Source organism: Hevea brasiliensis, chromosome 7 (assembly GCF_030052815.1).
Source record: "Hevea brasiliensis isolate MT/VB/25A 57/8 chromosome 7, ASM3005281v1, whole genome shotgun sequence".
NCBI lineage: Eukaryota > Viridiplantae > Streptophyta > Magnoliopsida > Malpighiales > Euphorbiaceae > Hevea > Hevea brasiliensis.
Window position 1 is genome coordinate 97,045,639 of NC_079499.1, and position 25,811 is coordinate 97,071,449.

At 33.9% G+C, this 25,811-nt stretch overlaps 5 protein-coding genes across 5 annotated transcripts; 4 read left to right on the forward strand and 1 right to left on the reverse strand.

Annotated features, from left to right (window-relative positions):
• Nucleotides 1–9,546: 9,546 nt before the first annotated feature.
• On the reverse strand, nucleotides 9,547–10,587 carry LOC110673613 (germin-like protein subfamily 1 member 7). Its single transcript, XM_021836743.2, has 2 exons — nucleotides 10,395–10,587; nucleotides 9,547–10,237 (listed from the first exon to the last, which is right to left on the reverse strand). Exons 1-2 carry the CDS (start codon nucleotides 10,519–10,521, stop codon nucleotides 9,702–9,704), a joined length of 663 nt encoding a protein of 220 aa, XP_021692435.2. The 5' UTR covers nucleotides 10,522–10,587; the 3' UTR covers nucleotides 9,547–9,701.
• A 386-nt stretch (nucleotides 10,588–10,973) lies between these two features.
• LOC131181562 (germin-like protein subfamily 1 member 7) lies at nucleotides 10,974–11,843 on the forward strand. The gene is made up of 2 exons (XM_058150243.1): nucleotides 10,974–11,115; nucleotides 11,282–11,843. Exons 1-2 carry the CDS (start codon nucleotides 10,992–10,994, stop codon nucleotides 11,815–11,817), a joined length of 660 nt encoding a protein of 219 aa, XP_058006226.1. The 5' UTR covers nucleotides 10,974–10,991; the 3' UTR covers nucleotides 11,818–11,843.
• A 1,532-nt stretch (nucleotides 11,844–13,375) lies between these two features.
• LOC131181404 (germin-like protein subfamily 1 member 11) lies at nucleotides 13,376–14,085 on the forward strand. The gene is made up of 3 exons (XM_058149459.1): nucleotides 13,376–13,499; nucleotides 13,685–13,750; nucleotides 13,826–14,085. Exons 1-3 carry the CDS (start codon nucleotides 13,376–13,378, stop codon nucleotides 14,083–14,085), a joined length of 450 nt encoding a protein of 149 aa, XP_058005442.1.
• Nucleotides 14,086–16,755: 2,670 nt separating this feature from the next.
• On the forward strand, nucleotides 16,756–17,818 carry LOC131181698 (germin-like protein subfamily 1 member 17). Its single transcript, XM_058150537.1, has 2 exons — nucleotides 16,756–16,940; nucleotides 17,115–17,818. Exons 1-2 carry the CDS (start codon nucleotides 16,817–16,819, stop codon nucleotides 17,663–17,665), a joined length of 675 nt encoding a protein of 224 aa, XP_058006520.1. The 5' UTR covers nucleotides 16,756–16,816; the 3' UTR covers nucleotides 17,666–17,818.
• A 6,728-nt stretch (nucleotides 17,819–24,546) lies between these two features.
• LOC131181699 (germin-like protein subfamily 1 member 17) lies at nucleotides 24,547–25,527 on the forward strand. Its single transcript, XM_058150538.1, has 2 exons — nucleotides 24,547–24,670; nucleotides 24,844–25,527. Exons 1-2 carry the CDS (start codon nucleotides 24,547–24,549, stop codon nucleotides 25,392–25,394), a joined length of 675 nt encoding a protein of 224 aa, XP_058006521.1. The 3' UTR covers nucleotides 25,395–25,527.
• Nucleotides 25,528–25,811: the final 284 nt, after the last annotated feature.

Below are 25,811 nucleotides of genomic sequence, written 5' to 3' on the forward strand. Positions count from 1 at the left end.
GAAATTGGATGGTGAAGAATTGGATGAAATCCCTATTGATGAGTTTTTCTTGGATGAACAACTTTTCTCTCTTGTTGCTAAACTACCTTGGTATGCACTTTGTGAATTATCTATCTTGTGGAGTTTTACCTCTAGGTATGACATGGCAACAAAAGAAAAAGTTCTTGCATGAAGTGAAGTTTTATAGATGGGATGATCCTTTACTCTTTAGGAGATGTTGTGATGGTCTAATTAGAAGATGTATTCCTGAAGAGGAAATCCAGAGTATTTTGCATCATTGCCATGCTTCTGATTATGGAGGACATTTTGGCATCTCTAAGACAATAGTAAAATTTTGCAAGCTGGTTTCTTTTGGCCAAATCTTTTTAAGGATGTGAGGAAATTTGTGTTGGATTGTGATAAATGTCAAAGGAGTGGAAATTTGTCAAAAAGAGATCAAATGCCCCTAAATAATATTCTTGAAGTGGAATTATTTGATGTTTGGGGAATAGATTTTATGGGGCCATTCCCTCCTTCATATGGTAATAGATACATCTTAGTTGGGGTTGACTATGTGTCGAAGTGGGTGGAAGCTATTGCAACTCCAACTAATGATGCTAGAGTGGTAGTAAAATTTTTGAAAAAATTTGTCTTGAGCAGATTTGGAGCTCCTAGGGCTATAATTAGTGATGGGGGTTCCCATTTTTGTAATAAGCAATTTGAGAGCTTAATGAGGAAGTATGGTGTAGTGCACAAGATAGCTACCCCATACCATCCTCAAACTTCAGGACAAGTTGAAATTTCTAACAGAGAGCTCAAGCATATTTTGGAGAAAACTGTGAACAATTCTAGGAAAGATTGGTCTATCAAACTAGATGATGCTTTATGGGCATATAGGACTGCCTACAAAACCCCTATAGGAACTACTCCCTTTAGGTTGGTGTATGGTAAGTCTTGTCATTTACCTGTGGAGCTAGAACATAGAGCATATTGGGCCATTCAGACCTTGAATTTTGATCTTAAGCAAGCTGGTGAGAAAAGGTTGTTACAACTTAATGAGCTTGAGGAATTGAGGATGGATGCTTATGAAAGTGCCCGTATTTACAAAGAAAGAACTAAAGTTTGGCATGATAAGCATCTGAGGAAAAAGGAATTCAAAGAAGGTGATTCAGTTTTGTTGTTCAACTCAAGATTGAAATTGTTCCCTGGAAAACTCAAGTCAAGGTGGACTGGTCCATATAGAGTTTCTAAGGTTTTCCCTTATGGAGCAATAGAAATTTGGAGTGAAAAATCTGGGAATTTTAAGGTCAATGGGCATAGATTGAAGCATTACATAACTGGAGACCCAATACTAGGAGCAAGCTGTTACAAGCTCTCCAATCCCTCACCTCTTTTCAGTGAAATTCATGAAAAGTCCAGCTAAGGACTATAAATTAGCCCTCTTGGGAGGCATCCCAAGTCCTTTTATTTTGCTTTTGTTGATTTACTTTCATTTTCATTAATTTTGTTTTTTATCTTAAATCTCCCCAAATTCAATTTTTGACATTGTTAAATTTTGTCTCTTGTAGATGTAATTCAATGAAGAAGGGCTGGTGAACTATTGGGGAAGTAATTCTTAACTTGACAAATTTAGTCCTTCAAAAGAACTGATAAGCTTTTGCTGCATAATCTGTGCAGGAGCTGCAATCTAGTTCATGCAGAGGAAAAATAAAATCTGCAGCAAAAAGGGGTGTCTGCAGCCAATGACTTGTATTTTTGATGAGGTTGGATGTATATCAATGGAGAAAGGTTGGTGAACTGCTGAAATTGCTATCTGGTTTATGCAGAGCAGAACAATAAAATCTGCAGCAGATTACATGTGTTTTTGGTGAGGTTGGGTGGGTAATTTTCTAATATTTGTGCTTATAATGATATTATGGTGGTAAGTGAGTCATTTTTGCAGTTTTGAGCTTCTTTGGGTTGTAGGATTCAAAGTAGAAATGTTGAATTTTCTTGGCAAATCTTGGAGATTTCATTTCTCATTTGTGGTTTGATGCAACTTTATACAGATTTTTATGGAGTTTTATGTGCTAAATGTTGATTTGCAGAATTTGAGTCAAAATGGCATAGCTCTCAAAGGTCTTTTATGTAGGATCCATTTTTACATGCTTATGTGATGCACTTTTGATGAATTTTGAATATATTGATGTGTTTTTGGTGAAAATTTCTCATGGTTTGTGCTTCATAGAATTATATTTCATCATTCCAGGGTATCTTTCACACTTGCAATCCATGTTCTATTGCATTCTTGATCTTGTTAAACTTGTGCATAAGCAACTGCATAGCTTATGCAATCCTGCATGACCAAAATTCTTGCCATTTTTCACCTTTATTGCAAGTGCATAAGGAGAGTGCATAGCTTATGCAACCCTGCATAACCTCATTTTGTCAAAATTCATATCTGTCAAAACTTGCATAAGGTGAGTGCATGACCTATGCACAATTGCATAACTTCAAATCCTTCATTTTCTCTCTCTGCCGAAGTTTGCATAAGGAAGGTGCATAAGCTATGCACTTCTGCATAACCAAAATCCCACAGCTCCAATTCAGCCGAAGGTTGCATAAGCAGAGTGCATAACCTATGCACTTCTGCATGACCAAAAACCCAGAAAAATCATCCTTGCCGAGGGGTGCATAAGGAAGGTGCATAGCCTATGCACCTCTGCATAACCAAGATCTCCAAAAAAATCAATTCAGCCGAAGAGTGCATAAGCAGAGTGCATAGCCTATGCACTCCTGCATAACCAGAAAACAGAAAATCCCAAAAGTTGCCGAAACCTGCATAAGGAATGTGCATAGCCTATGCACTCCTGCATAACCAGAAAACAGAAAATCCCAAAAATTGCCGCAGAGTGCATAAGCAGAGTGCATAGCTTATGCACATCTGCATGACCCAAGTTTCTGAAAAACAATTATTGCCGAGAGATGCATAAGGGGAGTGCATAACTTATGCACTCCCGCATGACTTCGCTCCTCACCATTTCAGGTCACCAAACATGCATAAGGACAAGGCATAACCTATGCACTTGTGCATAAGCACTTTTCGAAATATAAATCCATTTTGAATCACGCACAAGTTATGCATAAATCATTTTCTCCTTATGCAATCTCCTACAACCCGATTCAAATTCATTTTCAGCAAAAGCCATTCCCACCACCTCCACTTCCCGACTCTTGAACCCCACGACCGCCCTTCATCCTCCATTTCTTTCCGGCATTCTCGCCGTCTCTCTCCCATCTTCTCCAGCGCTCTAATCACAAAAACCCTAAATCCCCCTACATTTCCATCTCTTCTCCAATCGACCATGGATTCCCCTCCCCATTCCCGCCCCGCCTCTCCTCTTGAAGTCACTCCATTGTCTTCGATACATCCCCCTTCCAATCCTCCACCACAAACGACACCACCACCACCTCCATCAACCACATACAAACGCAAAATTAGGTCCAAATCCGTGCGACCCATGCCCTCTGCTCCTCCTCTGTCCAAACGCAAAGACCCACCCACCCCATTTTCGGAACCACCTCCTAAAAAACCAAAGGCTCCAGCCTCTACACCTTCTTCCAGTAGAAGGACAGTTTCAGCAACCCCATTTGTATCCAAACTGCCTTGGCCTCTCCCTGATACAATTCAAAAAGCCGCTTTCAAAAGACTCAAGGATAGGAAAGTACAACCTACTAGGTATATATCTGCTGATGCTCTACAATCTCTGGGTTTATTTGATAATGTAGTTGCATTTCTTGACGGTATGGGTTGGACAGAATTTGTGCATAAGCAAGAGGTAGTTTATCCAATTCTAGTTTTGGAGTTTATTTCTTCATTCTCTGCTACCCTCAACTTGCATGATGTAGACCATAAGCCAATTATGACATTTAGATGCTTGGGGCAACATAGAGAGCTGTCATTGGATCAATTTCATAGCATTTTTGGTTTTGCAATTGATGGGTTCTTTAGAGTACCACATACTGGAGTAGAGGTAGCCAATAAAGGCATCTGGAATCCTGCCCAATTTTGGAGAATCATAACAAATCAACCCCAAACCTTCTCTGCTGGTAGGTCCAAAACATCCCAAATCCTTGACCCTGCACTTAGGTTTATTCATAGGTTGATGGCTAGCACCATATTGGGCAGAGGGACTAGTTCTGGTGCTGTGGGCAAATCTGAACTTTTTATGTTATGGTGTGCATTTCACAAAGTTAAGGTGTCTCCAGGTTACTTCTTTTGCGAACATGTGCTGCATATTGCCACCAAATCCATTGGTGATATTGTTTTGGGTGGACTCATCACTGTCATAGCCAAACATTTTGGCTTTAATCCTGCAGAGCACTCAATCCCAGCACTTGAGGACACTTCCTATTTTGATACTGCACACTTAACCAAAACAGGGTTCCATTTATCATATTTTGATGACACTGGCCACCCTGCAATAAATCGAGCCTATTGCACAAACGAAACCCAACCTTTCACACCCCACAAAGACCCTACTACCCCTACCCCCCCCCCGCAGCCGACACAGGCCACACCAGCTACCTCTGCTCAGCCCATTCCTCCTACAACTGAACCTACCTCATCCACAGCACCTCCTCCATTCAACACTAAAGCCTTATTCACCTACCTCGACAGGCTTAGTGATGATATCTACTTTGTGGATAGGAAGCTTGACAGTGGTCTTGATACACTAAAGGATCGTCATGAGCAACTGTTTGACCTTGTCATGGAAACCAGGGACAAACAGAAAGAACTGAAGGAAATGGTGAAGCAACTCATGATGTTTCTGGGCATGCCACCCCCACCTCCATCACCTCCTCCTGCACCATCATTTCGACAGCCGGCAGCAGCCACCAGCCCCTTAGCAACATCCTTGGACAAAGGAAAAACAATAGACATAGATTAGTGTTTAGTTTACTTTTGTTCAATCTTGTAGGACCTTTTCTTTGTAAATATGTTCAAACATTTATACTTTGTTTTGGATTTTGTTGATTTGCTCTGAATTAGTTTCTTTTAAATTCTGTTTCCTTTGAAGTTTTATTGAATAGCTATTACATTCGTCTTCTTTGATTTTTATTGCACTTATTGCCTTTTTGTACATATTTGCCCATACTGCCTATATTCCCATACTTTTATCTGGTTGTACATTTCTTGCCAATTCCCATGCAAAGCTTTTTGTATACCCCGCATACTATGAATTTCCTCATGCATAACCTTTGCATAGCCTGTGCAACCCTTTCTCGCTACTTCAGAATCGCAGGTTGTATTTCCTTATGCAACCATCTGCATAGCCTATGCCACATCTATTGCCTCTTATGCAAGATCGCATGGCTTATGCACCTTACCTATGCACATGTTCTGATAAAGACTTAACTCCGCATAACTCATGGCTTCTTATGCATCCCTTTACCTTGAATGCTCTATACTGTAACTCTTTCCTTTTGCTCTTAAATTTCACAATTCTGGTAATTTCTCTTTACTTTGAATTTTGATAATGCACTACTTGAGACATTGAGGACAATGTCCAATTTTGAGTTTGGGGTGCACATTCATTTTGATTTTTGCTTCATTTTTTACATTTTGAGTATAGGAACATCTCATCCCATTTCATTTACATATATTGTAAATATTTTACATATACATCCATACATATATATACATAACACATCTACACACACATTATACATCACTTAGAAATTATACAAATTGCATACAAATAGACTTCCTCCATTTAGTTCATGCATTACTCATTTTAGGAATCATGCATCATGCATTAAAATCTTTTGCCAAATCCCTTGAGTATTGAAAAGTTGCCTATGAGAGTGATTTGACTTACCTTTAGTTGGGTTTGTGGATTGAAAGTTTCCTAAGAGGTGCAAAGTTTTGAAGTGTCTATCTCTTGCCTATATCTTCTTAGCCAAAAAGCCACCCAATTAGTCATTTGGAGATGGAAGTGTTTAGAGGGAATTATTGGATATAAGGTAGTCAAATGATGTCTCACCAATCCTAGAACAAATTTTCTAAACCTTTCAAGGCGAAATACCAGCTTGTACTTGAAAAGAGAGATGATTAGGCATTCATTGATTTAAACCTTCTCATTTTAAACCTTTGGCCCTTTTCCTAATTAAAATTGACCCTTGCAAACCCCTTTGAGCCTTTTTACCTCTAATTTTTCTTGAAATCCTTATTGTTACCTAGCCAATTAACCAAACACACCAACCCTTTTAATTATAATAATTATTTAAAATATTAGGTAAATAAAAAAAAAAAAAAAAAAAAAAAAAAAGAGAGAAAAAGAAAAGAAAAGAAAAAAAATACAATAAAAGGGAGAAGAAATACTTGTCACCTTGTAAAAGTGCTAGTATATGTGCTTTTCACTATTGCCATTCAAAATGAAAGAAATCCACCCAAAGTATCAAAAGAAATGAGTTTGGGGTGGCAATTTTAGGGACAATCATCAAAAGAAAATACAAAATACAAGTTAAAGTATCAAAATGTCCCTCCATTTTATGTGTTTTGTAAACTATGCTAGCACTTGACAGTCCTCCTTGTGTATTCTTCTCTCCCCTATCAAAAATATATATATAGAGAATCAAGTGTACAGTATGTTTCAAAATTGAAAATATTCTCAAGCTGTGAATCCTTTTGACCTATCTTTCTTCTTAGTCTCATTTTGAACCCCATGGCCCCACTACATCCCTAAAAAGACCTTTGATCTCTTGATAGTACTTGCTACATTAGTGGAGATAGGAGTAGGGAATTTGCCTATGGGATTGGAAAACTATTCATCTATTCATTCAATTCTATCATTCCATGTTGAGATACTTTGGTTATCAATTGTCCTAGAATTCCTTTTGAGCATGACTCTCTCTTTTGACTAGTTGGTTTGGGGATTTGAATGATAATTGACTTGATGGCTAAGCGGTGAAAGCTTGGATAAGCATTAAATTCTTTGCATTTTGAAGGATGGGTATATGGATTGTTGGTATGGCTAAAGGTGTGTTAAGTTACCTTAATGAGTGATTTTCATAACTCTTTGGATAAGGCACCCTTAAAAACTTTGCATCACATTTTAAAGTTTGCTTGAGGACAAGCAAAAGCTTGAGTTTGGGGGTATTTGATGCACATATTTTGCATAGTCATTTAGGTCTAATTTCACAATCATTTTATTTGGTTATTAGTCATTTTTAGCTAATTTCATTAGTTATTTAGTTAGTTTTCCATAATTGTCAACTTTGGATTAATTTGTAATTTTGCTTTGTATTGTAGGAAAAAATGGTGTTTTGAAGGACTAAAGAGAATTTTGCCATTGAGGAGTGTCTTCTACAGAAAAGATGCCAAAAACAAGTTTTCAAGTGAAATATGCATTGATTTAAATCATGCATAACTTGTCGCATAAGCTATGCGATTCGCATAAGGAGGAAGAACACTGCTCAGAACCATTAAATGTGCATAAGGAGACTGCACAGCTTATGCACATTCTCACCTCCCTTATGCAGATTCACGAAATTGTGCATAACCTATGCACCAAGTCATGCAGCTTCGCATAAGTAACCCAGAATCAGCCGAAATGTGCATAAGGGACTGCATAACTTATGCAGTCCACTTATGCTGATCCCAAAAGAGCTCATTAATGAGTCGTGTAAGATTCCTTAATGTATTCCTCCTAGAACATACTATTTTAGGGCTCCATGTCAGAAAAATGATATAAATAGTCCCATTTTCTCATTTTAGAAGGAGGAGGCAAGGAGCAAAGGAAGAAAGGAGGAGGCTAAGCAGAATTTGAGGAGTCATTTCACCTTCCACACCATTTTCAACTAAGATTTGCAGATTTCTTTCTTTCTTTACACTTTTCTACACTTCTAGTGTTTAATTACTTACTTCTTAGCCTAGATTAAAGCTTTATTTCCATTTAAACTCATCATATCTTGTAAGCATTATGGATAGTGAGTAGTTTACTTTTGATTCTGAGTAAGGGTTGTAATATTTGGGATATTTTGTGGATATTGATTGGGTAATCTATATTTTGTGGTCTTAATGTGTTTTATTCATTTCTTGTATCATTAATTACATGATTAATGTATGATACCAGTGAGTAAAGTTCTTAATACATGTTTGAAGCAAGAAAGGATAAGGCCTTGTGATAGATAATCAGGAAATTGGACTTAATTAACTTAGACCTAGAAATAGGCTAAGGATTAAGAGGATTCATAGATTAATTAAAGAACTTAATGGGTCTTAATTAATTCTAACTCCACGAAAGTAGGATTAGTTTGATTAAGGCACTCTTTGTCTCACTCGAAAGGGAATTCAAAGGATTTAAGAATTAATCTCCTTAAAACCCATTAGTTTCACAAGATTGGATAACCAATTTAAAATCCCAAAATAGCTCGAATATGAAATCCCAACTCCGAATCGCTTTTTACCATTGTTAATTTCTAATCGAATTTAATCATTTGCCAATTTAAATATTGCCATATTTGAACTTGCTTATTTCTATTTGATGCAATTTTAGTTTAATTAATACATTGTTGAATAGAATATTAATTTTGCACAATTAGATTTCACACTCCATTACCCATTAATTCATCATTTTAATCTCATAAATACTTCAATTTAGTCAACTTTTATATCGAAAATTCAATCATTAACACAACTCCTCGTGGGATCGATATTTTTCTATACTACTTGTACGACCCGTGCACTTGCGGTTGGGACGCATCATATTTTTAAAATATATTTTGACTATAATTGTGAGTATTCTAAAAGTTTTGAATTTTTTTATCTAATAAATTTAATAAATAATATTTTTAATCTTTAAAATTTATTTTAAAAATTTCTAAGTGTTATAGTTATGGTTAATGTTACAGTGTAAATTAACTGGAGAAGTAAGGTAAAAGAGAAATGGGAAAATTTTTAAAAGAGAAATGATTGATAATAATTTGGAATGAACATTCACATTTTTTAGGGAAAAGTAAACTTTTAACATTTAATATTTGAATTTTCATTTTTTCTTTTTTAATATTTACAAGATCTGTATTTTCAGTTTTTTATACTTAGATTTCAAATCGCTAATGTGCGTAATGTCAGCACTAAATTAGCACATGTTTGACGCTATTAATCACTTTATTCTTTAAATGCTAATGGCATTACGTCACATATTCTCAAATAAAGAAAAATCTCAAATCAATTTAATAAAAAGGGTAAATCGTAAGATACTAATTAATTATAAGAATTTTAATCATAAAAATTAATATATATATATATATATATTTATAAACAATAAAAAATAAAAATTGAAGGATACATTTTATTAATTATAAGAATAAGGAAGAAATTTGAATTGTATGTGTCACATGATAAAAAAAAATGCAATGAATTTAATTTCAACTCTTTTAATTAGGGAATATCCAATTAACAAATCAAGAGCCACATAGGCTCTCATTTGTGGGCTTTATCAATTAGCACTTTTGTTGAGCTTAATTTGGATATTGGTATAACTGTTCTATGAAGAAGTAAGAAACTGCCATCTCACAAGAATATTTAAAACCCAAATCCAAAATCAATATGGAGATAATCTGCTCCTTATTATATTACAACAATGGTAATTGTAACAATAATATAAAAACTTGACAGATATGATGTCAATCACAATGCTGTTTATGTGACTCCTTAACTAACGGTTGTTCTTGTTGGTCTAGAATTGTTTCTGAAGATAGTTCACCACATTCTTGTCGAGTTGGAATGCCTTTGTGAGAACATCAGGGTTAATTGGTGGATTTGATCCAAACACTGCATTTGCAATTGTGATGACTCCTGGGTTTTGACTGCTCAATGCAGCAATAGCTACTGCATTAGTTTTTCCAATATTGAATTGGAAGTGAATGAGACCAATTGGAAACACAAAAACATCTCCTGCATTTAGAACTTTGGTAATGAGGCGATTGGGGTTTGATGTCACAAAGCCCACATACAGGGTGCCTTCCAAGACTATTAGAATTTCTGTAGCACGAGGATGAGTGTGGGGTGGGTTTAGACCTCCATATGGTGCGAAATCAATACGAGCTAAGGATATACCAAGAGTGTTGAGTCCTGGTATTTTATCAACATTTAAGAGAGTTACATTTGATCCAACTTGATTTGATGTGTTTCCAGCAATATTAAGACCCGAAAAGGAGAAATCATTTGCTGTTACAAGCATTGAGTCCTTGCAGAATTTTCCATTGACAAAGACTGCATGAAAAATAGCAAAGTTAATACATAATAATTGATTGAGTAAAGTAAATATATCATGTATCATGAAGGTAGGCTATCAACATAGTATATATTAAGGTATGTTCTAGAGGAGGCACAAACTCAAGGAAATTTAAAGAAGGGACAAGTGACATACCGCCATCCTTGGCGTCCTTAATGGCCACGCAGAAGTCTTGAAGGGGACTAGGGTCATAGGCAGAGGCAAATGATGAAGCCAAAGCCAGAAGGACAAAACCAACAAGGAAATGAGCTCCTCCTTTCATTGTAATTAGGCTTTGTCTCTGTATAGCTAAACTGATCTCAAAGAGTCTTATAATTAGAGGTGAGGGATGGGATATATATCTTGCATGGATAAAAGATTTATTTATAGATGGAAGTCATTGAACAATTCTTAACAAATTATATTGATGAAGAATGGAAAATGCGGAAAATGGACTAATTCCAAGCCAAATTGTATTGATGTAGGCATAGGATCGAAGTTAAACAATGAAAAATGTGCATAGTTGTTGTAGAATGGTTCGTCCATGGAATAAAATACTAAAAAAATAAACCATTGAAGACTAATTAAACAAGTCTTCATTTGTTTCCTGTACTGCAGACTAGGTCAATGACTCCCATCTATATATAAATACACTTGTTTCCCTTGCAAAATTATTCACAAGCACCACTAAGCTCAAGCAATCTTCCTGAGTAAAAAGCTAGAGAAATCCAGCCTAGCCTAATTAACTACAACATGAAAGGAGCTTATTTCCTCGTAGCTTTTGTCTTCCTGGCTTTATCTTCCTCGTTTGCCTTTGCCTTCGACCCTAGCCCTCTTCAAGACTTTTGTGTTGCAATCAATGACCCCAAGGATGGTGGTATGTGATGTGCATTTCTAGATTAATTTCCATCTAATTGCTTTCTTTTTCTTTTTTCCCCATATGTTAGATTTGTTCCATTAATTTGAAGTAGATTACCTGAGATTGTCCCCATTTTTAATTGTTGTTCTTAATTTACTGTTAACCAACGTAATTTTGCATGCAGTGCTTGTGAATGGGAAATTCTGCAAGGACCCAATGCTTGCAACGGCAAATGACTTCTCTTTTTCGGGTCTCAACATTCCAGGAAATACATCAAATCAAGTTGGATCAAATGTAACTCTTCTAAATGTTGACAAAATACCAGGACTCAACACTCTTGGTATATCATTAGCCCGTATTGACTTTGCACCATATGGAGGCCTAAACCCACCCCACACTCATCCTCGTGCCACAGAAATCCTAGTAGTTTTGAAAGGCACCCTCTATGTGGGTTTTGTCACGTCAAACCCCAACCGCCTCATTACCAAAGTTCTAAATGCAGGAGATGTTTTTGTGTTTCCAATTGGTCTCATTCACTTTCAGTTCAACATTGGTGAAACTAATGCAGTTGCTATTGCTGGATTGAGCAGCCAAAATCCAGGAGTTATCACAATTGCAAATGCAGTGTTTGGATCTAATCCACCAATTAACCCAGATGTTCTTACCAAGGCATTCCAATTGGACAAGAATGTGGTGAACTATCTTCAGAAACTATTCTAAATCAACCACCATTGGAGAATGCAGTTGATGATTTTTAGAAATTTTCCATATTGTTTTGATCATTATAAATGGTTGTAACATAATAAAGAGGTTCCTTTATGCCTCTCCACGTTGATTAATACATTATAGAATGCAGTTTGTTTAAGTACTTCTGTCTCTCTTAAACATACTAATATATAAAGCCACAATATAAGTGCTAACTCAAGAATGAATAATTCAAAATCATAATTGTGAAGGATAATATTATCCTCGTTGCCTAGTCGAAGGCTTTTTATCAATGTAACTATCAATTTTCGCCTGAACCGGACTGACTGGTTTTGGTCAATCAAAGTTTACCGGTTTGGATTCTGAGTTAGATCGGTCAGCTTTCAACTCCGAACCAGACAGCAGCCATGATTATGATCAAACAATTCAATGTCATTATGATCCATCCAATCATCATCATCATCTAGAAAATCTAATAAATGAACCTTCTTACTTCAATGTTTGAATATGTGAAGCCAGATCTGGCAATTTGACATCGATCTTGAATCTTCTGTAGTCGCTTGCATCTAACTGCAGGAGGCACTAATTTACTTGCCAAACTAATAATTGTTATTGGTGAAATTCATTCTCGGCATTTTTGCAAGTTGTCATTTCACGTTAATTTCCTCTAATTGCCTGAGAAGCTTGTGGATTATGGCACCATCAAGGGATAGCTCGAAGGGCCTGAACTGGAGGAACTCATATATAGGACGCTTTTATTGCTAAGGTCTTCTTAAGATATGCCTGAGGATATAGGGCAATAAGCGTCCAAGCCTATGGGTGGGGGGCATGTGGGGTGGCGTGGGTGGGGGATGGGGGTTGGGGGGTGGGGCGGGGTTATGACAAGGTGATTTTTTTTTTTTTTTTTTTTTTAAGCACCTAATATGTTGGCCTATTCTTCAAATCTTGTTAAACAAGAACTTTTAAGGCCCTTTCAACTTGATTAACTACACGTCTCCAGTACATAACTCCCCATCCCACATACTCTGGGAGTATTCCAATAGGCAATAGATGTTCAAATTGTGCCTACAATGTCATTAACTGGGTTCCCAACAAGAAAATTATAGTCTTTTTATTTTCAACTACTCTTTACTCCTTCCAGAATTGTTGATGTGCTAGTAACTTGTAGGATACATGTCACTCTGCAATTACTCCACATTAATCAACTAAAGAAGAAAACATGGATTAAGGAAGGAAGGACTACCCATATCGTATTGATGTAAGCATGGAATTTATTAGGCACGAAGAAAAATTAGTTGTTGTAGAATAGTTCATCCATAGAAATGAAAAACAAAGATTAACCACTGAAGACCAATTAAGCAATTATTCATTAATTTCTTGGACTGCGCAGATAACAAGGACTTGTTCTTAATAAAATCGGATTTATAAAAAAAAAAAGGGTCTACTTCAATAACTCCAAACCCATCTATAAATACACTTGTTTCCCATGCAAGATTTCCAACCCACACTCAGCTCAAGCTGTCTCACAGAGTAAAAAGCTAAAGACATCCAGCCTAGCCTAGTTAATTACAACATGAAAGGAGCTCATTTCCTTGTAGCTTTTGTCCTTCTGGCTTTGTCTTCTTCCTTTGCCTTTGCCTTCGACCCTAGTCGTCTTCAAGACTTTTGTGTTGCCACCAATGACCCCAAGGATGGTGGTATGTGATGTGATTTCTATGATTAACTTTTCTTCTTTCTCTTTTCTTCTGTAAATTCTGGATGGTGTGTTCTATTTCAGTATCACTTTTACTTTATCTATATATGTGATGTAGTTTATTAGCTTCCATCCATTTGAACAAGACTATTAACTGAGATTGATTTACACACTTAATTTTCGATGCAGTGTTCGTGAATGGAAAGTTCTGCAGAGACCCGATGCTTGCAACAGCAAACGATTTCTCTTTTTCTGGTCTCAACATCCCAGGAAATACATGAAATCAAGTTGGATCAAATGTGACTCTTATAAATGTTGACAAAATTCCAGGACTCAACACTCTTGGTATATCTATAGCTCGCATTGACTTTGCGCCATACGGAGGCCTAAACCCACCACACATTCATCCTCGTGCCACAGAGATTCTAGTAGTCCTGGAAGGCACCCTGTATGTCGGTTTTGTCACATCAAACCCCAATCGCCTCATTACCAAAGTTCTAAATGCAGGAGATGTTTTGTTTTTCCAATTGGTCTCATTCACTTTCAATTCAACATTGGAAATACTAATGCAGTTGCTATTGCTGGACTAAGCAGCCAAAATCCATGAGTCATCACAATTGCAAATGCAGTATTTGGATCCAATCCACCAATTAACCCTGATGTTCTGGCCAAGGCATTCCAATTGGACAAGAATGTGGTGAACTATCTTCAGAAACAATTCTGGGTCAACAACCATTAGAAAGTGGTTGATAATATATATTTAGCAACTTTCCATATTGTTTTGACCTGTATACCAATGTTTTAACACAATAAGGAGGCATTAATACGCCTCTCAGCGTTGATGTTGAGTCCACAATAATACTGCAGATTGTTTAAGCTCTTTATCTCCAAGTTATTCTTTCTAATTGGTTGCAATGTAGGCAACATTATCTCCAATTTTATTTTTTAGACAAATTGCAATTGGTATTTGAAAGTGAAATAAAATTGCAAAACTAGAATAAAAAGATGGAATAAAATTTACAAAAACATTAATATATATATATATATATATATATATATATATATATATATATATATATATATATATATATATATTTTACTGTCATTAGATCAAAATCAATATTAATAAATAATGAGGTTTAAATCATTCACTTGTTTTTAAAGAAAAAATGGTGTATAAATATGTTGATCACATAACCTCACCCAGGACTATATCTTAGAATATTTAAACGAAATTAATTGGACATAAATATATTACCACATTGAAAAATCAATAATGAAATTCGAACTTAAAACTCTTAAAGTTCAGGACTATATCTTAAAATCTTTAAACGAGACTGATTGGACATAAATATATTACAACATTGAAAAATCAACAATGAGATTCAAACTTAAAACTCTTAAAGTTGAAGACTTTGTTTATGAATCTATTAATAGATGCTGCTTCAAATCCAACACCAATTGCCTTGACCATGACCATGTCTCTGAGAAAATAACTTGTCACATCATATGTATAATTAATTAAATATGTACCTATAATGTCTGAAATTGGATTGCTTTACTACTCCACTTTCTTCCGCAAAATTTATTATTTTAGTATTTGAAGAAGCAGTCATTAACTACTTTCCAAATTCTATCACCTTTTAAAATAATTTTTATATTGGAAGTTAATTTAATTTTTATTAAAAAAATTAAATTGACAAAAATCCCATTGAAATATTACTTGAAAAGGAAATGGATGTTAAATCACATCTTGTTTGAAGTTTATGATCTCAAATTTTATCTCAATAAAAATCCAAATTATTCATCGGGTCACCATAAAAAAAAATTTAGATTATTTTAAATTGTGAGTCATTTTATGTTAAAATGTTGAATTTATTTAAAAATAATAATTTTATTTATTTAATTCTTGGATCAACGTTCAAATTAATTGAATTAAGTCCAAAACATCACTAATTGATTGATACACATTCTAAGTGAAAATAGAAAAGCGTAATGATGAATAAACAATTAGAGACGTCTAGTAAAATATTTCTAATTAAATAAAACTATTTTTAAATTAAAAATAATTTTAATCATTATATTTTCATTAATAACAATTTTTGCATTGTAAAATAGTCATCTCATAGGACGAACCTTTATTTGTTCCAAAATAACTTAGGTAGATATAACAATATTTTATGTGATGATATTTTTAATTCCCATTAATATTTGGAGACATTATTTAAAAGTTTTGAAATCTTTTCATTTCGTCTTTTTTTTTTCCTTGCTTAGTCTTGGAATTTTTTTTTTTCCTTAGTCTTGCAACAATGCTATTCTATTTCTTTTTTTTTTTTTATTCATTTAATTTTATAGATGAACCATTCTACAGCAACTCTAAATAAACATTTTTTGTATAGCTTCCAAAATATAATTCAATCAGCTTGGAACTAGTAAGTTTTTCAATTTCTTTTTATATTTTTCCCTATTTTAATTTCTCATTCTGCTCTAGTAAATCTTTAATCATACTAATAAAGAACAACTTTGCGTAGCATGCACTAAATAACCCATGAGGTGAAGTCAGACACACCATAGATAGACCTTTTCATTGAAAGAAAATTTAAGTTATGGTATGAATTAATCAAGTCAAATATCAACCATTTATGCCCAAATTAAAATATTTGGAAGGAAAAAAAAAAAAAAGATCTTTCCAAATGGTAAAGAAATCAATCCATGCATTATCCAGGGTGGATAACTTTCAACTGCATTGACTTTGCCCCAACCAAAGAAATAACTTGCCACTGCATATGCATATATATATATATATATTTATCATCCCATATGTTTTTACAAACCATATTATCAATTAAAATAGATGTTAAAATTGCATCTACAAAGGCAACAAGAAGATTTCAGTCTTTTTCTTTTAATTACTCTTTGCTTGTTCCAGAATTGTTGTCATACAAATAACTTGTAGGGTACATGTTACTCTGCAATTACTCTATTGATTAGCTAAGACGAAAACATGGAAAGAAGGAAGGACTGGTTCCAACCCAAATTTTATTGATGTAAGCATAGGAAGGTATATAGACATGAAGAAAAATGTGTATAGTTGTTGTAGAATGCTTCATCCACGGAATAGAAAAAACCAAAAATCAACTGCTGAAGACCATTTAAGCAAATCTTCATTAATTTAATGTAGGACTAGGTCAATGACTCCAAACCCCATCTATAAATACACTTGTTTCCCATGCAGGATTTCCCATCTCCACTCAGCTCAAGCACTCTTCCTGAGTAAAAATCTAGAGACATCCAGCCTAGCTTAGCCTAATTAATTACAACATGAAAGGAGCTCATTTCCTAGTAGCTTTTGTCCTACTGGCTTTGTCATCCTCCTTTGCCTTTGCCTTCGACCCTAGTCCTCTTCAAGACTTTTGTGTTGCCATCAATGACCCCAAGGATGGGGGTATGATTAAATTTTTTTTCTTTCTATCTCATTTATTCCATACATTGTTGGTTGTGTGTTCTATTTCAGTATCACTTTTCCTTCATCTATACATGTGATGCAATTTATTAGCTTCCATCAATTTGAACAAGATTATTATCTGAGATTGATTTCCCAACTTAATTTTCCATGCAGTGTTCGTGAATGGAAAGTTCTGCAGAGACCCGATGCTTGCAACAGCAAACGATTTCTCTCTTTCGGGTCTCAACATCCCAGGAAATACATCAAATCAAGTTGGATCAAATGTAACTCTTTTAAATGTTGATAAAATACCAGGGCTCAACACTCTTGGTATATCTATAGCTCGTATTGACTTTGCACCATACGGAGGCCTAAACCCACCACACATTCATCCTCGTGCCACAGAGATTCTAGTAGTCTTGGAAGGCACCCTGTATGTGGGTTTTGTTACATCAAACCCCAATCGACTCATTACCAAAGTTCTAAATGCAGGAGATGTTTTTGTGTTTCCAATTGGTCTCATTCACTTTCAATTCAACATTGGAAATACTAATGCAGTTGCTATTGCTGGACTGAGCAGCCAAAATCCAGGAGTCATCACAATTGCAAATGCAGTGTTTGGATCTAATCCACCAATTAACCCTGATGTTCTGGCTAAGGCATTCCAATTGGACAAGAATGTGGTTAACTATCTTCAGAAACAGTTCTGGGTCAACAACCATTAGAAAATTGTTGATAATATATATTTAGTTGCTTATTGTTTTGTTCAGTATATCAAGGTTGTAATACAATAAGAAGGCGCTAGCGCGCCTCACAATGTTGATTTTGAGTCGACAGTAATACTGTGCTCTGTTTTCTTTATCTGCCAATACCGTCATTTTCACTCTTACTTCCCATGTTTTCTTTCTTTAAACTATTATTCTTTCTAATTGGCTGGAACCTAGGCAACATCATCTCCAATTTTATTTTTTAGACAAATTGCAGTTAATATTTGAAAGTGAAATAAAATTACAAAATTAGAATTAAAAAAATTAAATAAATTTATAAAAACATTAACAAGTCAGATTTCTTTTTTTACAATTATTAGGCCAAAATGAAAATTAATAAATAATGAGATTTAAAACTTTAACTTTTCAAACAAAGGGTGGACATATAGGCTGACCACACACCTAGTAGAAAGTGTTGCATCCTGAATCATCCTCATTTCACCTTTATCGGGCCAAAACTTAGTAAACTTCTGTGAATAGGGTTAATTGGATATAAATATGCTACCACATCAAGTTTGTTGGTGAGAACCTGAAACTTTTCAAATTAAATGAATCTTCCTTACCACCTAAATCAACCCATTAGAAATTTTGTAACGTGGGGTTTCAACTAAAAGAAAAAAAGAAATCTATCCATTAAATATCCAGTGTAGAGCTCATTTGGACTTTGTTTAAGAATCTGTTGCTAGATGCTGCTTCTTCAAATTCAACACTAACCAGTCTATGAGATAATAACTTCTAATTGCCTTGACTATGATGACTATGTCTTTGAGATAATAACTTGTCACAACATACGTACAATGAATTAAATATGTTATCTATGCACCTTTAAATTCTGAAATTGGGTTGCTCTACTCCACTCCTAGAAATTTTATTATTTTAGTATTTGTAGAAGCATTCATTAACCACTTTCCAAATTCATGCATCATTCATTATCACCCTTTCAAATGATTTTTATATTGGAATATCATATAATTTTAATAAAAAATTAAATCGACCAAAAAGTCCCATTGAAAGAATTTTTTTTTTTAATTTGACAATTTATTCATAAGAATCATAATATAAGTACAACATAATTTCTCTCATAAGAGGAAGAAAATACAAATATAGACAATTAAAAACTTATATTCTGATATAACTTTGGAAGAGGATAATAATCTTTTGGATTTTTAGATGGTAAAAGAAACCTTGCAATGCTCTCTCATGAATTACTTTTGTAACTGGCAGAAGAAAAAAAATACCAAATTTTAATGGAGGAATGTGCTACACTATCAGTTTTTATTGATAGAAGATCATTACTCGAACTTGAAGATTCAAAGTCTCAAAATAAAAGAAATCATTTGTACACACTATGTTTTGAACTGCTAAAAAGTCTATCAAAATTGGAAGAAACAAAAATAAAAATAAAACTCCACTAAGAGTGATAGGATTCCCAGTAATGGAAGGGTAAGGCCCTAATATTAGCATAGAACTTTATACATATTTCAAAGGAATACAAATATGAGAATTTATTAAAAAAAAAGAAAATGATAAAAAAATCAATATGAGGATAATTATTGCTGGGAAACTTACCTTTTTTTGTAAAAAAAAATTAAAAAAAGAAAAAGAAAAATGATGAACAAGATGGAAAAAGGCATTGAAAGATTACTTTGATTGTTCTTGAAAATGGAAATGGATGTTAAATCGCAAAATCAAGATTCGAGTTTAGCTCATATTTTATCTCAATAACAATCCAGTTTATTCCAATATTAAAAATTGAATTCATTTTGAGGAAAAAAAATATAGTTATAATTCATTTATGGGTGGTAAATGGTTTGGGTCAGATGGGTTTGAGTTATCGCAAATTTTGTCTTTTTTATGTGAGGTTAGTTTAAGTCATCTCAAGTTATTGATGTATCCCAAACACAAGTGCACGAGTCTTTCAAGTAATATAGAAAAATATATCGTTTCCTTGAAGAGTTGTGTTATAAATTGAATCTTTGATATAAAATGAGCTATACTAAAATTGTGATTCAATCAAACAAGTAAAGGACTTTTGGGAATCTAAAGTTTAAAAAATGAAAATGCAACACTCAATTCAAGAGAAGATTAATTCAATAATTGACTAAATGAAGAAATTGAGAAATTAATGATGAAAACTAATGAAAATAGATTAAACTAAGCTCTCAAAGTATAATATCAAGCAACAATTGTAAAAAGGTGATTTCAGAGTTAAGGGTTCATATTTAAGCTATTTTAGAATTTTAATTGATTAGCCATACATATGAAAATTATGTGTTTCAAGGAGATCGATTCTCAAATACTTTGAAATCTCTTTCGAGTGATATAAAGAGTGCTTTGATTAATTAAATCCCACTTTTGCGGAGTTTAAAATTAACCAAGACCTATTAAGTTTTTTAATCAATCTATTAGCCCTCTTAGTTCTTAGTATATTTTTAAATCTAAGCTAATTAAGTCTAATTTCTTAATTATCTATCACTAGGTTTTCTCCTTTCAGTGCTTCAACCAAGGATTGAGAATAAAACTTAATGAGATCCTACACTCAACATGTCATTAAGCATACAAAAATGGATAAAACCTCATAATAATCATAAAATCTGAATTAACCAGTTCAAATCCACAAAATATCTTAAATATTACATACCCAACTCCAAAATCTTAAAGTATTACTCACTATCCATGCTTAATACAAGATATTCTAAACAAAAAAAGAAATAAATATGAAAATAAACTAAAACTGAAGAAATTCGGTAGAAGAAGTGTAGAAAATGGTGAAGAATGAAGAAAAATCCAAGCTTCAGACAAAGAATGGAGTGTGTCGGCTCCCCTTTTTCTCTTTTCCTTTTTTTCTTTCTTCTTGCAGCAAAAAGTGATTTAAGAAAGTTTTTATACCCCCTGACAAAAACCTTAAAAAGGACAAAAAATGGTGTGAGGTGAGGTCACTACACGTGTGAGAAGATTTGCTTCTTCAGCCTATTAATGAGGAAGTGCAAACCTTAGAAAGTGCAACATCTTGTGCAGAGTCAAGTCTGGAGTGGATGAGTGAAAATTGTTTTGCATGGCCATGCAGGTCCTTGTGCACATTTTGGTAAGCTCCAAGTGTTTTTTGTGATATTGCATAGGTAGATGCATAGGCTATGCAAGTTTTGGTGAATCTTTGCAATTTCTCGGTCTATTGCATAAGCAAGTGCACAGGCTGTGCATACGAATGTGCATCTTTCAGTGAATCTCAATTTGTCTTCCATGATAGTGCACAAGCACATGCACAGGCTATGCGATATCTTGTGCAACTCTCGTTATGTTTCAGCTATTTTCTGGGCTCTCGCATAAGTAGGTGCACAGGCTGTGCACCATCCTGTATAACTTCTGGGAACTTACAAAATTTCTTCTAATTTCTATACACAAGCTGCACAGGCTATGCAGTATGTTATGTAGATTTTGGCAGCCTTCAGAATCTTTAATTTTAGGCTTCATTTTTTGCACTTTGGATTTGGAATTTACTCTTTACTTGCACAGTTACTTTTTAGTCCCTCAAAACACATTTTATCTACAAAAAAAAAAAATAAATTAACCTGAAATTAATAATTATGAAAAAAATAACTAAATAACTAATGAAATTAACTAAAACTAACAAACAAATGGATAAAATGACTATGAAATCTATTCTAAATGACTACATGAAATGCATGTATCAAATACATCCAAACTCGAATCTTTGCTTGTCCTCAAGCAATCTTTGAATACAATGCAATTTTAAGGTGTCTTGTCCAAGAATTATGAGAATCATTCACTAGAGCAATTAAACCTACCTTTAGCCATACTGACAATCCATATACCTATCCTTCAAAGTGCAAAGAATTTAACATCTATACAAGCTTTCACTGCTTAGCCTCAAGTTATTTTCTAAGAATCCCAAGCCAATTAATCAAAAGAGAAAGCCATGCTAAAAAAGAAACTCCTGAATAATTAATAATCAAAGTGTCTCTATGTGGAATGATGGAATATAATGAATGAATGGATAAATTCCCTATCCCATAAGCAAATTCCCTAACCCTATCTCCACTAACGTAACTAGTACAATTGAGAGATCATAGAACTTTTAAGGATGGTATGGGGGCTAGAGGGATTAAAATGAGGCTAACAAAGAAAGGGCAAAAGAAATGCAAAGCATGAGAATATTTTCACCTTGAAGACATAAGGTACACTCTTTTTTTTTTTTTTTGGGATAATCATACATATTGTAAAATAGGAGAGAAATACATAATGAGAGTATTTAAGTGCTAGCATATCTTACAAAATGCATGGAGATAAGGGACTACTTTGACACTTTAAAGTTTGTGTCTTGTATTTTCTTTTATGATTATCGTCCCTAAAAATAACTCCCCCAAACTTATTTTCTTTTAATACATGGGTGGTTTTCTTCCAATTTAAATAACAATAATGAAAGGTACATTTATACTAAGCACTTTTTCATAAAGGATAAGCATTTCTTTTCCTTTTTATTTTTATTTTTACTTTTGTCTTTTTTTATATGCCTATTATTATGAAAAGATATACTCATGGAAGGGGTAGGAGTATTTGGTCTATCGGCTAGGAAATGAGATTTCCAAGAAAAATTAGGAGTAAATGTAGGCTCAAAGAGGGTTTGCAAGGGTTAATTCTTATGAAAGGAGAGCCAAAAGGTTAAAATGAGAGGGTTTTAATTAAAGAATGCCTAATCATTTCTCTTTTCAAGTACAAGCTAATATTTCACCTTAAAAGGTTTAGAAAACTTGTTCTAGGATTAGTGAAACATCACTTAACTGCCTCTTGCTCTAGAATTTTCCCTAAGCATACCAATCTCTAATTAATTCATTAGTTGACTAAAAGCTAAGATGATACAGACAAGTATATATATTTTAAAACTTTACATCTCCGGGAAACTTTCAATCCGTAGACCCAACTTCTGTATGCCAAACTAGTCTACTAAATAACTCTCATTATTCTAAGGCTTGGAAAAAATTGTATCTTATGAATGTATGATTCTTGAAAATGAGAAATGCATTAACTAAATATAAGAAATCTATATGCAAACTTTTTATATGGTTGCTATATGAAGTATGCAAGTATGTATGTAAAATATTTATAATATGAATATATAATGTATGTATACTATGAAATGAAATGCATTTAGACTAAATAAGAAAATAAATTTTTGCAAAATTTACGTACACCCCCCAAACTTATTTTGGATATTGTCCTCAATGTCAAAGATGTGTAAAGGAAAGAAGAATTGCAAAAAGTATACAGATTCCAAACAGATGTTGACAGTTGGCAAAGGGTAACTAGTTCCAGTTGCAAAGAATAAAAAGTAAATCTTAAGTGAAATTGCATAATTAAAGTGCAACTAAGATAAGAAAAATAAAGTGACAAGAAGGTACCTGAAGATGTATTGGAATAAGTTAAAGATTATAAAGGAGCCTTGGCAACACAATTAAAAAAAAGGAACGACTGATAGAATATGAATCAATATTGTATGAGTAGATGCACAAGCTGTGCAGTGAGTTGTGCAAAAGTTTGGGTAAAATGATGGATAAGCACAACTTATGCTTAGTCTTAGATTTTATTTTTTCTCTTAGTCTGGCGTCATTTTTTTTTTTGGGGGCATCAATGCTATTCTCTATCTTTTTGTTCTTCAAATTTCATAGACGAACCATTCTCCAACAACTCTAAATAGACTTCTTCTATGGGTTCCAAAATATAATTCGATGGGCTTGGAACTAGTCAGTTTTCTAATTTCTTTTTCATATTATCTTAATTTTGTTTCTCATTCTGTTCATAGCAAAGTTTTTAATCAAATTAACAAATACCAACTCTATGTAGTATGTACCGAGTAAATCATGCAATAAAGTCGAAAACACCATAAATAGCCCGCAATCGGACCCTTTCATTGAATGAAAATTTAAGTTATGGTATTAATTAATCAAGTCAAATATGAACCATTTATGCCCAAATTAAAATATTTAGGAGCAAAAGAAAAGATCTTTCAAATTGATTTTTACCAATAAAGAAATCAATCCATGCATTATCCAGTATAGATAACTTTCAACTGCGTTGACCTTGTCCCAACCAAATACATAACTTTCCACTACAGTCACCACACTAAAAATAATATATTGTAACTAAAAGTTTTGTTTTAAAAAAATATTTATTTATTTTTATGTCATTTTATAGATAAATAATTATTTGTGACATCTACTACTGTTTCTTAATGTAATTAGTTATAGAGATATTATTGGAACAAAAAAAAAAAAAAAACTCCCAATATAATTATACAAAGCACATTATTTGACTCTAAATCAACTAAAATAGATGTTCAAATTCCATCTACAAAGCCTTTAACTGGTTGCCAACAAGAAAATTTTAGTCTTTTTCTTTTAAGTACTCTTTACTCTTTCCAGAATTGTTGTTATACTAATAACTTGTAGGATACATGTTACTCTTCAATTACTCTATATTAATTAACCAAAGACGAAAACACGGACAAGAAGGACTAGTTCCAACCTAAATCGTGTTGATGTAAGCACTGGAAGTCATATAGACATGAAAAAAAATGCATATATTTGTTGTGGAACGGTTCATCCATGAAAAAAAGAAAGGAATAACCACTGGAGACTAATTAAGCAATTATCCATTAATTTACTGTACTGCGCAGATGACAAGGACTAGTTCAATGACTCCAAATCCCTTCTACAAAAACTCTTCTTTTCCATGCAAGATTTCCCAACCGTCACTCAGCTCAAGCAGTCTTCCAGAGTAAAAAGCTAAAGACATCCAGCCTAGCTAGCCTAATTAATTAAAACATGAAGGGAATTCATTTCCTTGCAGCTTTTGTCCTTCTGGCTTTGTCTTCCTCCTTTGCTTTTGCCTTCGACCCTAGTCCTCTTCAAGACTTTTGTGTTGCCATCAATGACCCCAAGGATGGTGGTATGATTAACTTCTTTTCTTTCTTTCTCTTTTATTCCGTATATTCTGAATTGTGTGTTCTATTTCAGTGTCACTTTTCCTTTATCTATATATGCGATGCAGTTTATTAGCTTCCATCCATTTAAACAAGATTACTAACTGATATTGATTCACAAACTTAATTTTCCATGCAGTGTTCGTGAATGGAAAGTTCTGCAGAGACCCGATGCTTGCAACCGCAAACGATTTCTCTTTTTCTGGTCTCAACATCCCAGGGAATACATCAAATCAAGTTGGATCAAATGTAACTCTTATAAATGTTGACAAAATTCCAGGACTCAACACTCTTGGTATATCCATAGCTCGTATTGACTTTTCGCCATACGGAGGCCTAAACCCACCACACATTCATCCTCGTGCCACAGAGATTCTAGTAGTCCTGGAAGGCACCCTGTATGTGGGTTTTGTTACATCAAACCCCAATCGTCTCATTACCAAAGTTCTAAACGCAGGAGATGTTTTCGTATTTCCGATTGGTCTGATTCACTTTCAGTTTAACATTGGAAATACTAATGCAGTTGCTATTGCTGCACTGAGCAGCCAAAATCCAGGAGTCATCACAATTGCAAATGCAGTGTTTGGATCCATTCCACCAATTAACCCAGATGTTCTTGCCAAGGCATTCCAATTGGACAAGAATGTGGTGAATTATCTTCAGAAACAGTTCTGGATCAACAACCATTAGGGAGTGGCTGATAATATATATTTAGCAACTTCCATATTGTTTTGTTCTGTATACCAATGTTGTAACACAATAAGGAGGCACTAATACGCCTCTCAGTGTTAATGTTGAGTCCACAATAATACTGCAGATTGTTTAAGCTCTCTTTCTAAATTATTCTTTCTAATTGGCTGCGACGTGGGCAACGTTATCTCCAATTTTATTTTAGTCCAATTGCAATTAATATTTGAAAGTGAAATAAAATTACAAAATTAGAATAAAAAGATCAAATAAAATTTACAAAAAATTAAAATGACTATATATTTTTTTTTACCGTTATTAGGCTAAAATGAAGATTAATAAATAATGAGATTTAAATCATGTATTTTTTTTAAAGAAAAAAAAAGTATATAGATAGTCTGATCACATAATCTCACCAGT